Here is a 13,505-nt window from a genome sequence, read left to right as displayed (position 1 = left end):
GTCTCTGATTAATCTATTTATTCTTCAAGTTCTCAGGTATGCCAAGTGAAGCAGTTCACAACAGAACAGACTGCACATCCATCCATCACACTTAAATGCAATCACTGGCAAAGGTAACATCAGCTACTGCTTAAACTACAGAGATGCATTTAATACTCCCCCATCAGCAATCAACCTTTTCCACATTTGTTCATAATCACAATGAATTGTTCCATTTCAATACTTTGTTTTTCTTTTCTTATCCCATGGCAGTTTAGTGTGCTTCTTGAATGAGGAATTTATAGGGAAAAAAAAATAAATCTCCTTTTCAAATTATATTCCTGTAATTACAGATTATTTTTTAAATAAATACAAATTGCAGAACATAGTTGCTTACCTGTTGCAGTCCACATGGAGCAGAAGATGGGATGCACTAAGTGACACAGCAATCTTATGCCACTGTCCATCTGCCAGGCGGTATGGGAACACCTCTGTTCTTGTCTTCCCATTAAACCTGTAGTGATACCTGATCTCGTCCCGCAGGCCACTGCTCTCCAGTTCAAAATAGCTGCATTGAAAACATGAAGAATCAGTTCCACTCTGGGATATCATCGTTGTCACTTTCTTCTTAAGTGATAAGATTTCTTTAAGCAAACATCACAATCTAAAGAAGTTTTTAAAGTTACTCAGCATGGATTAGCTACTAATTATTTTTTTTAAAAGAAGAGACAAGGCTATACAATTCAGAGCAGTACAAAACCAGCAATACTAATTACATGCAAACAGCTCAAAGTACCACTTGTTAGCCCAGGAAACTAAAGTCCTCTTTTCAACCGTAGAAAACTACAAAAAAACAAGCTTTATTTTTTATACCGAAATATTTTGTATGACTGCAGGCTTTGTAAGAAATTGAAAAATAAAGAATGGTATATATACATCATTACCACAAATAAAAAGCCATTAAGGTAAGAAACCACCAGGTAATCATTAAATTTGTATTTACTACTTGCATACCCAGTTAAAAAACTGCAACTGTTTATTTTTAGGACTCCCCTACATGCAATTGTGCTTAACTCATTTTCTGACTTCAATTGTTACTGCCATGATTGTTCAGCTTTACAAGGAAAGGACAAAACCTCCCAGCTGGATTAGGTGTCTCCACATCCGGCATAAACTATCCAACAATCACAATCTTCATACAGCTGTCAGACTCACAGGAGAGCTAAAGTGTGGTTATTAACTGGCCTCACAGGGGTGTGGGGGGAGCCAGTTCTTTCTCTAGGATGAATTTAGCTCTTCCAGGGCACACTGACAGTACACATAGTGAAATCTTCTCTTAGACCTCACCAAGTATTTGCGTAATATCAAATCTTTTTCCTGCTAAAATGAAGCTGTGTATATAGAAACAGGTGATGCAGACGTCCCTTTATAGTAGAAAGAGCTCTACAAGAAAATGAAGATGTTAGATTGTCCAGACAGTTTTTCCCCATCTACCTCCACAATGTTATGTTTTTCCCTACTGGCCAACCCAAATTTAATATGGCATTTTAGAGACAGGTGCTGATTTGGGGTAGGGTGGGAAAAATTACAGTAATGAAATCTACTTCCAAAACATAAATGCAACATACACCAATAAATATTGGAGCATCAATTTTCATTTTCCCATAAGCCTTTTTCATTGCTTGGCAGTACACAAGCCCTAACAGCCTGTGTGCACAGGCAACACATGGGGGTGTGTACTTCTTCAAGATTACATCTTCCCAATGAAGCTGAGGGTTTCCAACATAACTGGAAAACAGAGTTCCTTGGGAGGAAACTTAGGTGATAAAACACTAGCTGGAAACGTGTGCAAGACAACACAACAAGCCCTCCTCCATCCAGCCAGTGCCTTGTCATCATATTTTTCATGCAACATAAAAGCATTACTGGATCGCATGAATCAAAGACTCAAGCAACAAAGTGAAAAACACAAGGAGGAAAAGGTAAAACCAACACTGAATAAAAACACAGCCGGCATAGGTACAAACAAATTACATACAGTACGAAGTGGAAAAAAAAATCAGGCTGGTGTGAAGGAACTAGCACAAAGAAAGCAGAGAAAGAGGGGTTTTCTAAAGAGTAGAGCAGAATGTTGATTAACTACAGCCAACACCCATTAAAATACCTAAATTAGATTCACATGAAATCTGGAGAAGATTTATTATTTCCATGCTCAGTAACAATATAGTCAATATCCAGAGGATAATCCTGATGGAGATCCCAAGCCAGAAGAGCACTAGGACAAGTACTGTCAGTGACGTCATAATTAATCGTTTTATAATTTCCATCTGCTGTCACAGCACAAAAGGAAGTCAGACAGAAAACAAAACAAAACAAAAAAAAAAAAAAGGGAGAAGTACATAACATTCTAGTATCTCACACACAAAGTATTTGTGCCTATATACATATAGAGACATATGGCTGACCACAGAGGCTTAAGGGCCCAAAACAAGACAATCTCCTGTTGTAGGAAGCAAATTGCTTCCTGAGGTCATTCTTCATAATCTCCAGTAGCCACAGAGCTGATCACTCACTACACAATGATTTCTTTGTTAATGTAAAGGCAACAGTGCAGCCCTGGAAAGGTCAGTCAGATACTTCACTTAATCACATCTGTGCTCTGTTATTTGTCCAGCATAGGGAATTGCAAAGCTTCTCACTTGACAAGCTTTAGTGTCAATAGTTACCTCAGGACTGAGAACAGCTTGTTGCTTAAGGATCAATCTTGTTGTCAATCTCCTGACTAATTTATATAGTACAGAACAGATTACTTAAAATTTCATGAAATAGCTAGTGCTAACATTTTTAGATTTGTGCACCTAATGCAGTAAGTGCCACAGGACTGTATTAAACACCATGTTTTACCACTTCAGTGGCAGGAAAAGCAGGCTGACAGCAGACAAATTCCGCACCTATTCTTCACCACCCTTCGACAAGTGCAAATCACAGTTACACTCAGAGAAATATCAGTGGACAACAGACAACAAAATCACAACAGCAGAAACTAGCTGGGTTACCCCAGCACATCTCTCTCTCTCTCATATTTAAAAAAACAAAAGATAACATAAACCAACACTCTTGCATTGACATTATTTTTTTTAAGATGCAGAAATTCACACTGAAACATTGATTACGCAAACACCTCATGATGTTCTCAGTTCAGAAATTGTCTTTTCTCTACCAGAATACAAGTCACATGCAAACAGCTTTCTCAGTAGCAAACATCTTTTCTTTCCTCCTTCCACTAGACTTTGGGGGAAAGAAGCCTCTTCCAAAGCCATGACACAATGACCATTCACTCTTGGAAGTAAGTGCACTTGCTCTGTTTCAGAGTTCTAATCTGCAGACTGGGGAATGGAAGACAAATGAGGGGAAAAACAAACTCCAGCAACTAATCATCAACCAGTGAGAAAATAATTAGTACAGCCAAAGGAAATAAATGGATTTTTTTTTTTTTAATTGCTATCTCATCTTCAATTTCAAATGCCATTGTGCAAAACGACAGGTAAAAATGAGGAGGGGGGAAATTAATAGCAGCTACCATACAAGAGGCAGGAAAATGAACTGATCTCTAACAGGTGTTTTGGAGGTACTTTCCAGTATTTTATCAGGAAATAAAAGAAAACATAGTACTAGAATGAATCAGGGTTCCTGAAAAGACCCGCAACATCTGAATATATGTATCATGAACTTTCAATGCTGCCATGAAATCCATACCAAAAGCCCAAGAGAGATTCCCGAGTATTGTGACAACCTCTGATTCTGCATCACATCTGCATGAAGTCTGTGTCAGCCTGTCCTACAGTTAGTGCCCTGCTATACTCCCCTCCAGACCTTCTTCAAGGAAGAAAGGTGTGAGACAGTAATTTCCTTACCCACTTCTTAGCATGACTGATGGTTTCTTGTTTTATTTATTATTTCTCAGCAATAATTTATACTTTCATATATTTTAAGTAAGGCATGATCAGAAGTTAACATGTATTTTGACAGATGAAATTCTCACAACACATGCATTAAGAAAGATTGTTTTTATGGAACAGCAATGCAATTTGACTGCTGAAATTCTCCCATTAATAGAATTTTCCTATTTGCTAAGCATATAAATTACTGCTGGCTTCTTTCATACAATTATAGAATTCAAATGCTTTTTATAGGTCTATCTGCAGTCTCTTATTCAAATCCCAATATACAAGAGAAAAACACTGCTAAATTCAGACTGATTTTATGCATATAAAAAAAAGTTGGGATATTTTAAAGTCATCCAATATGCTTTCCAGAAAGACAGTATTATTCCACAATTGATTCAAGATATTTTATAATTCGTTCTGACAGTTTTTGCAACCCCTATGTACCTCACACAAAAATATTGTCTGGAGAGGATAAAGCTTGACAAAGTTATGTTTAATGACTGTTTTTTCTTCCCCCTTTCTTTTAGTCACCACCACAGTGACTAAACCATACATTTGGCTGCTCATTTCACTTCCAGATCAGGAGAGAAAGGTTTCTAAAAGTATACTTTCAGTTGGAAACATCTGCTGTGGATGTAATTACCAAAAGAAAATTGGAAAAATCACTATCAACATTATACAAGAACATGTACAACATCTGAAGCAGAAAAGGCAAAATATTTCTGTAAGGTAACTTGTCTTAATCCATCATCTGCATTAAAGAAACATATCCACCTGTTCATCATCTCAACCCACAGAAGTGATCTTATCCTGTGGCAAACACCATAAAGTTTCATTCAAGGACGTTATTGCTGTTAGATTATGTAAGTGGCCAAAGGAAGGACAGCTCACAGACTATGGATCCAAGAAGATAGGGCCTCAAGAAGAAATGTGGGATTGGTTTCCTCCAGAACATCATTAGGGTACACAGCACTTTATTTTGTGATCTTCACTGAGTAACTATGACCAAACACTAAAATATCCCACAATGCAGACAGCAGCACAATTGGATAAGCAGATTAAATGCTCCTGTAAGAGCTCTAGGAACTAAAGCAGAACTACTTTTTGCATTTAATTCTGGCAACCTTCCTCCTTATCGCATTCAAACATAAATAAAGCAGAGCTATCATTCTGACTTTACAACTTCCGTCATCCTTGATCAAGTGCCAAATGAAGCCCCACAGCCTCTTTCAAGAAGCAGCACCAGCACTGATAGCAGATGCTCTTGGAGCTACTGAACAGATGTCCCAGGGCAAAGCAGCAGGCACAGATGGCATCCCTGCAAATATGTACAAACTTGGGGTTGCCATCTAGGCAAAACAGTGTGCATCTGCTTAACATTATATGGGAGAAGGTCACAAAACCACAGGAGTTCAAAGATGGAAGCCCCATTCACCTTGCACATGCAAGGTCATGTCAGGCCTCCCAAATGCTGGGGGAAAAAAAACTGCCATAAAAATTAGACTGTTACTGCATATAAACTTCTGGAAAATATTTGAGTCTGGCCAAGGCACAATTTTAAATTTTTTTTAATAACAATGAAAATTCAGGAAAAGTCCAGAAATCAGTCAGCTATAAATTGCAAATTCAGCAAGCTTCTGAAAAAATCAGTCCATTTGGATTTGTTTCTGCACATAGCTTATTCATTTCACAATAGCACTGTGCTATTTCATGATAAAAATGGCTTCAGGCAAGACTGTGCTTTAGCATCTTTGTAGAAACACTTCTTGATGTATTTAGAAACAGGCAAAAAATCTGCACCCATTATCACAGAGATTGCAGGATTTTCAATCTACAGGGATTCTGTGATGAATCACAAGCCATTACTCCCTTGGCCTTTTGCTCTTCCTTACCACCAAGTGAGTCTGTGTGCACAGCGGGACACTGTGTTGAATGTGCTGCCAAGTGGCTCAGCCTGGTCAGTGACATGAAAAAAACTGAGATCTTGTTTTAACAGTCCTCAGTGCAAAGTAAATCAGGGCAGGAGCAGGTACTGTGCACTGTGCTGCAGAAGCTAGCAGGCATCTGCCCAAGGCACTGCCCCTGACAGTGATGAGCCATGGTGAGAAAAAGCAGTGCCTCTGAAAGAAAAGATACTTCTCTTCAAACAGAAGGAAACACTTTGCAGTTGTCACCACAGCTCTGTGTGGATGCAAAACCAGAACAAGTTACATCTGTCAAGGCAAATATTTCAGTCACTTCCACAGGCACTGTTCTTGTACCCTAGCTACATAAAGTGACAGGGCAATCCCAAGCTCTGAAGCATTAAGCATTGTGAAACACTGGATTTTGAAGAAATGCTCTTAACATGTTCAAGCGCACAGATCTATTCCTCCACTCCATGTGCATCTTGAGGAACACATCCGGTACAGTGAGTCTTGTGTGGTACAACTCTTACTGCCAAAGTGGCCCTGGATAGTAAGACAGAGAAGTTTCCTTAACATCCATACTTTAAAACCATCCAAAGCTACCTTTTACAGCTGGTTTAAATAAAGACAGACCCAGAAGCTGCACACCAAAACCATACATGGCAAATTGTCACTTATGCTGCATTAAAGACTCACTGCTGTGGCAGAGATTACACACTGATATCACCAAAGTCAGGCTGACATCAGGCAGCACAAAAGGTGTTGTGAATAGAAGCATTACCTGTGATAATGAAATTTGTTGCTAAAAATCAGATTAACTTTCTAGAAAGTGAAACACAAAAGCCGAATCCCATATATTGCATCACTTACTCTATTCCCACACTATTCCAACAGTATTCCTTCTATGCAAGCAAATCCAGTATAGCCAAAAACGTAACACTAAACACTTTCAAACCTCCCAAGTAAAAGCCTGAAAGTGCACCATCACTGTGCTACTGGCTACCTAAATAATATTCTTCCCAGCGTTTCTATCCTTTCATTTAGAAAAAAAGGAAATAAATCCAGTCAATTACATTACTTTATTTTTCTATTCAGACTACTCTGAGGACAACAGTAATTGTGTTCTACCAGCCTAGCTTGAAACATTTAACAATAAACACTCCCACACTGACACCTTCTATTAGTATTTATTTATTAGGTATTAGAATATTTATTAACATTTTGTCTTTTGTTGTATCCATCTTATACATGGCAGTTGGGCATGCAAGCTGCAAGGCATAAAGCATTTTTGATGTGTTTGTGTACCTGCAACTAGGCAAAGGTCATCCTAATACAAATTTACTTTCCTCTTTGATCGTATAAAGAAAAAAGTAACTTCATGTAGTGGGTTTAGCACTGGCTTAAATCGCCAGTGCACCTACTAGAATTATTTACTCATTTCCTGCTGTGAGATATGAATTAGGAGAAAGGCAAAGCAGGCTCAAAACTTAAAAGGTATAAAGGAAACTTTATTAACAGAACTAAAAGAATAAGAAGAATCAGAATAAAACCTTTGGAACACTTCACCTCCCCTCCCCACAACCTCTTTTCTTTCCCACTGACAATGTAGAGACAAAACCTGGGATTTTCAATCAGTTACCACTTCTACAAAGGTCTTTCATCAGTTTTTGTAGGGAGAGGAGTTTCTCTCGTCATGCTATGGCGACTTCTCCACAGAAACAGCTCTTTTGTGGCTTCAATATCACAGCGAATCTACCGCCCAGGAAAGGAAAATTAATGTTCACAGTGCGATAGTTCCTCCCATGCCTTGCAGCTTTCCCAAAGCTGCTTACACAGGCCATGTCAACTTATGGGGTACTATTTTAAAGATGAGCTGTTTTAGCATAAATAAAAACAAAAACAAAAGTTCTTTTTTCTCTGGGAAGAGAGGTTTTTCTTTTATCCATGGGGCAAAGTTTCTCATCTCTCTCTGTTCAAGCTTATTATATTGTTCTTATTAGATAACAGTTTTTCAGCATCTACATGCTCCAGCACGAGTGCTCTTTTCTCATGGGCTGTGGGTGAATGCTGCATCTCCCCATACACTTTATGAATTACAGGGAAAATATGAAGTCTGATATAGCAAAAATAAATCTTCACCACAGCCGTACAAAGAGAATTTCAGCCCAAGACCAAGGTATCTCCTCAATCCCCTCAGTCCCTCCCTTCCTCACGCCCATCATTGCAGCAACAGCTCAGATCAGGGATCCCCAAATCCAGTCTCTAAATGCCAGATTTTAATTAAACAAGAGGATAACACCTTTTTAAACTAATGAAGTCTGCCACCTGAGTAAAACTACAGTATTTGAAACCAAATTACCCTAATTGCAGTGTCCTTGGAAGAAAGGTTCTTCCCTCTAATCTCTCAAATTCAGCAGCTTTTTAGTGATTTATTAAATTATGATAAATTCCGCATGTTGCAAAACATGGAATATGCCAAAATCATCTTAGGTCTGGACTGGTCAGTATTCTTTAGACACTTTTAGCTGGCTGATTAAGACTTTTCTAATCAGCAAAAGAAGATAATCAGTATAACAATTACCATCCCTTAGTGAAGAGCATCCTAGAACTAATAAACTATAAGTATGTAGTAAATCAATATGTCCTTGTATGCCTATTTATACATTGCCAACTTGGCAAAAAATTTAATGTCCATGCATCCCTTAGCTGAACTATCTCCATTATAACATAAAGGAAATCACACCTAGAGGTCAAAAAGACACCTGTCCAGGTGAAGACTCTTCCCTCAGGCATGAACAAAACTTAGCTGAGATTACTCATATGGAAACTACTAACCAGTAGTTACAGAGGGGCTGTACTTGGAAAATTACCAACTCTGGACTTCTGTGTACAAATAATAGTGTGGGAAGTCCTGTTGGTCTGCTTGGTTTGTGTGAAACCACCAAGCACACAGGCTTGCACAGATCTGAAATAAATAATCAGTGTCTCTCTCAAGTGTGTAATTATTGATTTGTTGCACACTGGCTAACAGACAACAAATACATTTCTCCTAGATTCTCAGAAAAAACAAACCAAACTTTTCCTTTGCCCTCTCTCAAGGCCCAGTACATGCCTGCTCCATCCACATGCCCTCAGTCCCAGGCAGCCACCCTTCTCTCTGCCCCACTGCCTTGAGCTCTGGCAGCTTTCCACAGACAGCATCAGACAGACAGACATCAGTGCAGGCACTGCCACCCCCTTCCCTTTCTGGAGACAATGCCTGGAGCAGAGTGCACACAAGCATCATTACAAAACTGCAAACAAAACCCAAAGAAACAGACACATCACCCAGACTACCATCAACCATGCAAATGGACATTAATGACATGTTGGAGACATCTAAATGTCTTATTAACTAGGGGAGTTAACATTCTAAAGAAGCAGCTCAAATTCAGCAGACAGTTTTCAGAAAGTTGCATGTAGTGTGAGACATTCTGGTTCTTTGCCTGTATCGGAGGGTCATAAAACAATCAAACAGAATAACTCAGCATGTTAGAGAAGACTCCTGGGGGACCCACACATCCTTCTCCTGGCTGACCATAACATTTCTGCAGTGTCCAAACTTGGGTTTAAAGAAATTCAAACTGTCAGCCATTCTCCTTCAATTCCCAGTGTGGACCAATGAGTGTGTTTCAACAGCTGGTTATGAGCAGCATATTAATGCTTCAGAGAGACAACAATTGTCAGCCTAGTGTACATAAAACACCTGCTCTCAGCAGGAAGCCACAGGATGGAAGGTAACTCCTCCATCAGTAATTCCTCTCTCACAATGCTTAAATCAGTGAAAGATTTATATAACAGTTCTTCTTCATTTTACTCTTTTGCGTACTTCAGCCCCAAGAATAGAAGCAGGTTAGCACAATTCTATTTGCATTTGCATCTCTAAAGACTTTTGAGAAGGAAAAAACATGTAAATGCCTCACATATTTCACATCAACTTATTCAGAGGGGTGGAAGTAAGGCTCAATCTTTATATTCTCTTTACAGCTTTCCAGTTTAGCAATTCAACATATAAATATTCATAAAGATGTGCCCTTTACCCTAAAAGAAAAAGGTTAATGGATACATCTGCAGAGTTTTTCCTTCCCTTTCTGGATCCTGGGCATCTTGGAATCCAATATGCATATACCCATCTTGCTGAGAACAATCTAAAACATAGCAGGGAGTAAATCCAATTTTACAGGTTTACTACTAGGGTCAGAAGTCACTTGCAGAGGCTTCTTTTTACCAGCTAGATTTCAGTGAATAATTTAACTAGCTTATTACCCCTTTGTGTTTTCAATTAAACATATAATGGCCTGGTAGCCTTAGAGCTATTATTTGTGAACATACAGCTTTCTATCTGCTCCTCAACAGCCTTAGGAGCCATTCACAGTGTCACCTGGGGAGAAGTACCCAAAAATGGACTGGAATCCCATGCCTATTTTACCTCCCCACCCAAAACTGACCTGCAAGGAATAAAAGTCTCACCATGAGCCTGACACGTTTATCAGAATCACCCTGAATATTTATATTAACACAGCTTGCTGTTACATTGCGAAGGGGCAGATTTTCCACTCAGTAAATCCTATATAGTTTCACTATATCACTACAATTAGCTTACAGGTTTCCAGATATTTCGTGTGGCATGAAGTTTCTGAAGGTCATATCCTTCATATCCTAGACACAGGTTACAGGCATATATAAAAAAAAAAAGGAAAAATTTAGAAAAAAAAATTGAAGTTTTTAACGCTTCTTGTAAGAAAATCTCCAAAACAATCATCTTATGACTCAGTCCCTTGTTTTATCATGGTGAAATCTCCCATTATGAAACAATCTTCAGAAAGAATGACATATGAGTACCTGACCATCCTTGACACATTTCTCCAGATACTGATCTTGGCCAGTGGTGTAGAACAACCATCAACATATCTCAAACCCAGGGATTAAACATGTGAAAGGTAATGCTGATTAGACTCCCTCTAATTTATGTTCTTGGGCTCTGGACCATGCAAGGCCAGAGCAGGTATGAGCAGCCAAACAGCTTCAGGTGAAACTGTATTAAATCACTATTGAAATGAGGAATTCATTGTGGGTGGCATTTTAAATATCTTGATGGCCTTTTCTAAGTATTTTGCTAGTCTAAAGAGTCAAAGGTTGTAAGCAAAATACCTCACAAAGGTCATCTAGGAAGAATTGGCTAGCATAATTTGCTGATCAAGAAAACAGCCTCCGCTTTCTGCATCCCCAAGTAACATTTCTGTGCATCCTATATTATTTTTTATTATCTCCAATTTAGGAGGGAAAATATAATCTTTAGATTTACCACTGTATTCCAAATAACTATACACACAGTCTGCACAAACTATCAGACTGTCCAACTAGAATTTAGCTGTGTTAATTAATATTTACATTTTCCAAGATTTACTTTAATATATTTGAAGCATGAAAACAAAGTCTTTATCATCATAAAATTGACTCAACAAAATGTTAACAAACATGCATTGTCATCATTGTCCTGTCCATCAAATGATTATATAAATTAACATCAAATCTCTAATTGCTACAAAATATCCATTTAGAATAACAAAATAGCATAGCTAAATTATCGACTTCAAGAGAGATTGTATTAATCTTACTTTATCATCTTTAAGAGCTCCATTCTATTGGAAAATAAAATCCTGCTAAAACTTAACTAGAGAAATTAAATTTAAACTAGGCATTCTATGCACTACTACCATAGGACAATCATCTCCACTACATCAAAAAGCAGAATATATACACACACCTTTTCATTGATTGGAATTACACCTGTTTCTCATCTATTACATCTCTGCACAGCAAATAAAAGACACTTCCTATAGAGATATGAACTCTGGTATCCACAGCTAACAGAGTTTCTTTTTTTCCTATACTGTTGACCTCCTAAGTGTTCTGAAGGCCACTTTTGGTATGCTGGTAAGTTAAAAAAAGCAACCCTTTAACTATAATATCTCCTATTTTGAACAAAGAGAAGAAATTGAGAAAGTTCTTGGTTTCCCATAGTCAAAAAATCTATACTGGTTAAGTAACAATTGTATCCTTATACTTGTTCCCACACATCTTGCTCCTGAAGAAATAAAGATACTCTTTATTATCCTCTTGGCAGTGTCTATTTTCACAGACACTGGAAATTGAAAAAGCTTGATCAAAAAATGGATGTCATCAAGAACAGAACCATGATAATTATCAGAAGCTTAGTAGGAGCAACAATTAATAAAAGGCTTGCCCTGTGATGTGTCTGCACCCATTTCAGTCCCCATGCAAAGCTATAGATAGAAGCTGTTAGAGAAACATCAAAAATTATCAGCCTGAAAGTTCTGCTATTACACTGATCTAATGTAAGCAGGGTCCTCTTCAGTAGGGCCCCAGATCTTTTTTTCTCTTCTTCTCATCCATGTTAAAAAGTACTTTCTCCATTGTCATCCATTTAATTAACTTCTGTCATCACAGACCTCCAAGGTCTTAGTAGCAACTTGAGAAACAAACAATGGCTTTAAGGGATACACAGTGAGTCAAAAAAAGGATAGCCACCGTAATCCACCTGAAGTTACAGCAGTCAAGAGCAACACCAGACATGCCTGTTCTGACTCCTGCATGGAATTAGAGACTGAAACTTCCTCAGTTACTACACAGAACAACAAAGGTTTAATTGAGACTAGCAGGCAATCCTTCAATTCTTTGTATTTTTAAGCAGATGTCATCATTTTAAATATTATAGATAACCTCAGCACCAGAGGACAACAGTAGTGTATTTTGTTCAACCAAGATTACGCCTGCATCACACATCTCCCTACAAGCCTCTGCCTGTCAAGATAGACAACTCAAGGAGCTGCATTCAGTAGATGCCATATCTAAAAATCCATGTGTCTTGCGTTGTATAACCATCACTGCCTGTCTAGTTTGACCTTGGATTTTGCTAAGTGCAGGCATGTGATAGCATTTTTCTGTTCAAAGGCTATCCTCAATGTCCTCTTTCTTAAATAAATATTAAACAAACTCTTAACATGGCAAACTGATCCTGTTAACCATGACTTCACACAGCCTGAAATAGCTTGGAGAAATTGAAAGTAATGCAAAAGGAATGATACAGTAAGAGAAGGAGAACGGGAAGAGATGGTAGGAGGGATCCCACTATAATGTAAAACAAGATTTTTCTAGACAGAGACAGTTGCCTGAAAAACACAAAAAGGAATAAAGTACAAGGAAGACCAATAAAAAAGTAGAGATTACAGAAAAAATATAGAATAGGGAAATAGCAAAGTCTTCCCCTTAACTGGGGAACCTTGTCTACACATCTCAGCTGTTGGCACTGGCAAAAGGCATCACTGACAATTTAGTCATGATGAAGTCACTGTCTACTCCTTCATACACTTTCTCAACAAAAGGGGAAGAAGTTGGGCTAACAACTGAGTACCATATACATGATTAAGACAAATACCAATAGGATTTTTTTAACAGAAGTGCTGCAGAATAACTGGTACTAGATTTGAAATGAGAGCAACCAAAGAACATCCCATTTCTTGTGTTACAAGAGAAAAGACCAGCACTAGTGTTTTATGTGTCACACTAGACATAAAGGTCCTTCAAGACCTAAGAAATTATTTAAAAAGTA

General features: G+C 38.1%; 1 protein-coding gene across 4 annotated transcripts in view; it reads right to left on the bottom strand.

The window, feature by feature from the left end:
• NELL1 (neural EGFL like 1) overlaps positions 1-13,505 on the bottom strand; it is a 337,439-nt gene that overhangs the window by 297,591 nt on the left and 26,343 nt on the right. For all 4 annotated transcript variants that reach the window (XM_088058095.1, XM_014260240.2, XM_088058094.1 and 1 more), the window contains exon 4: positions 377-547. In XM_088058095.1, coding sequence (XP_087914221.1) covers positions 377-547 — 171 coding nt within the window. The remainder of the gene's footprint in view (positions 1-376; positions 548-13,505) is intronic.

The sequence above is a fragment of the Pseudopodoces humilis genome, chromosome 7, assembly GCF_049639895.1.
Source record: "Pseudopodoces humilis isolate 2021_Gansu_Grassland_sample_001 chromosome 7, ASM4963989v1, whole genome shotgun sequence".
Lineage (NCBI taxonomy): Eukaryota > Metazoa > Chordata > Aves > Passeriformes > Paridae > Pseudopodoces > Pseudopodoces humilis.
This window is presented reverse-complemented; position numbering and strand designations above follow the sequence as displayed.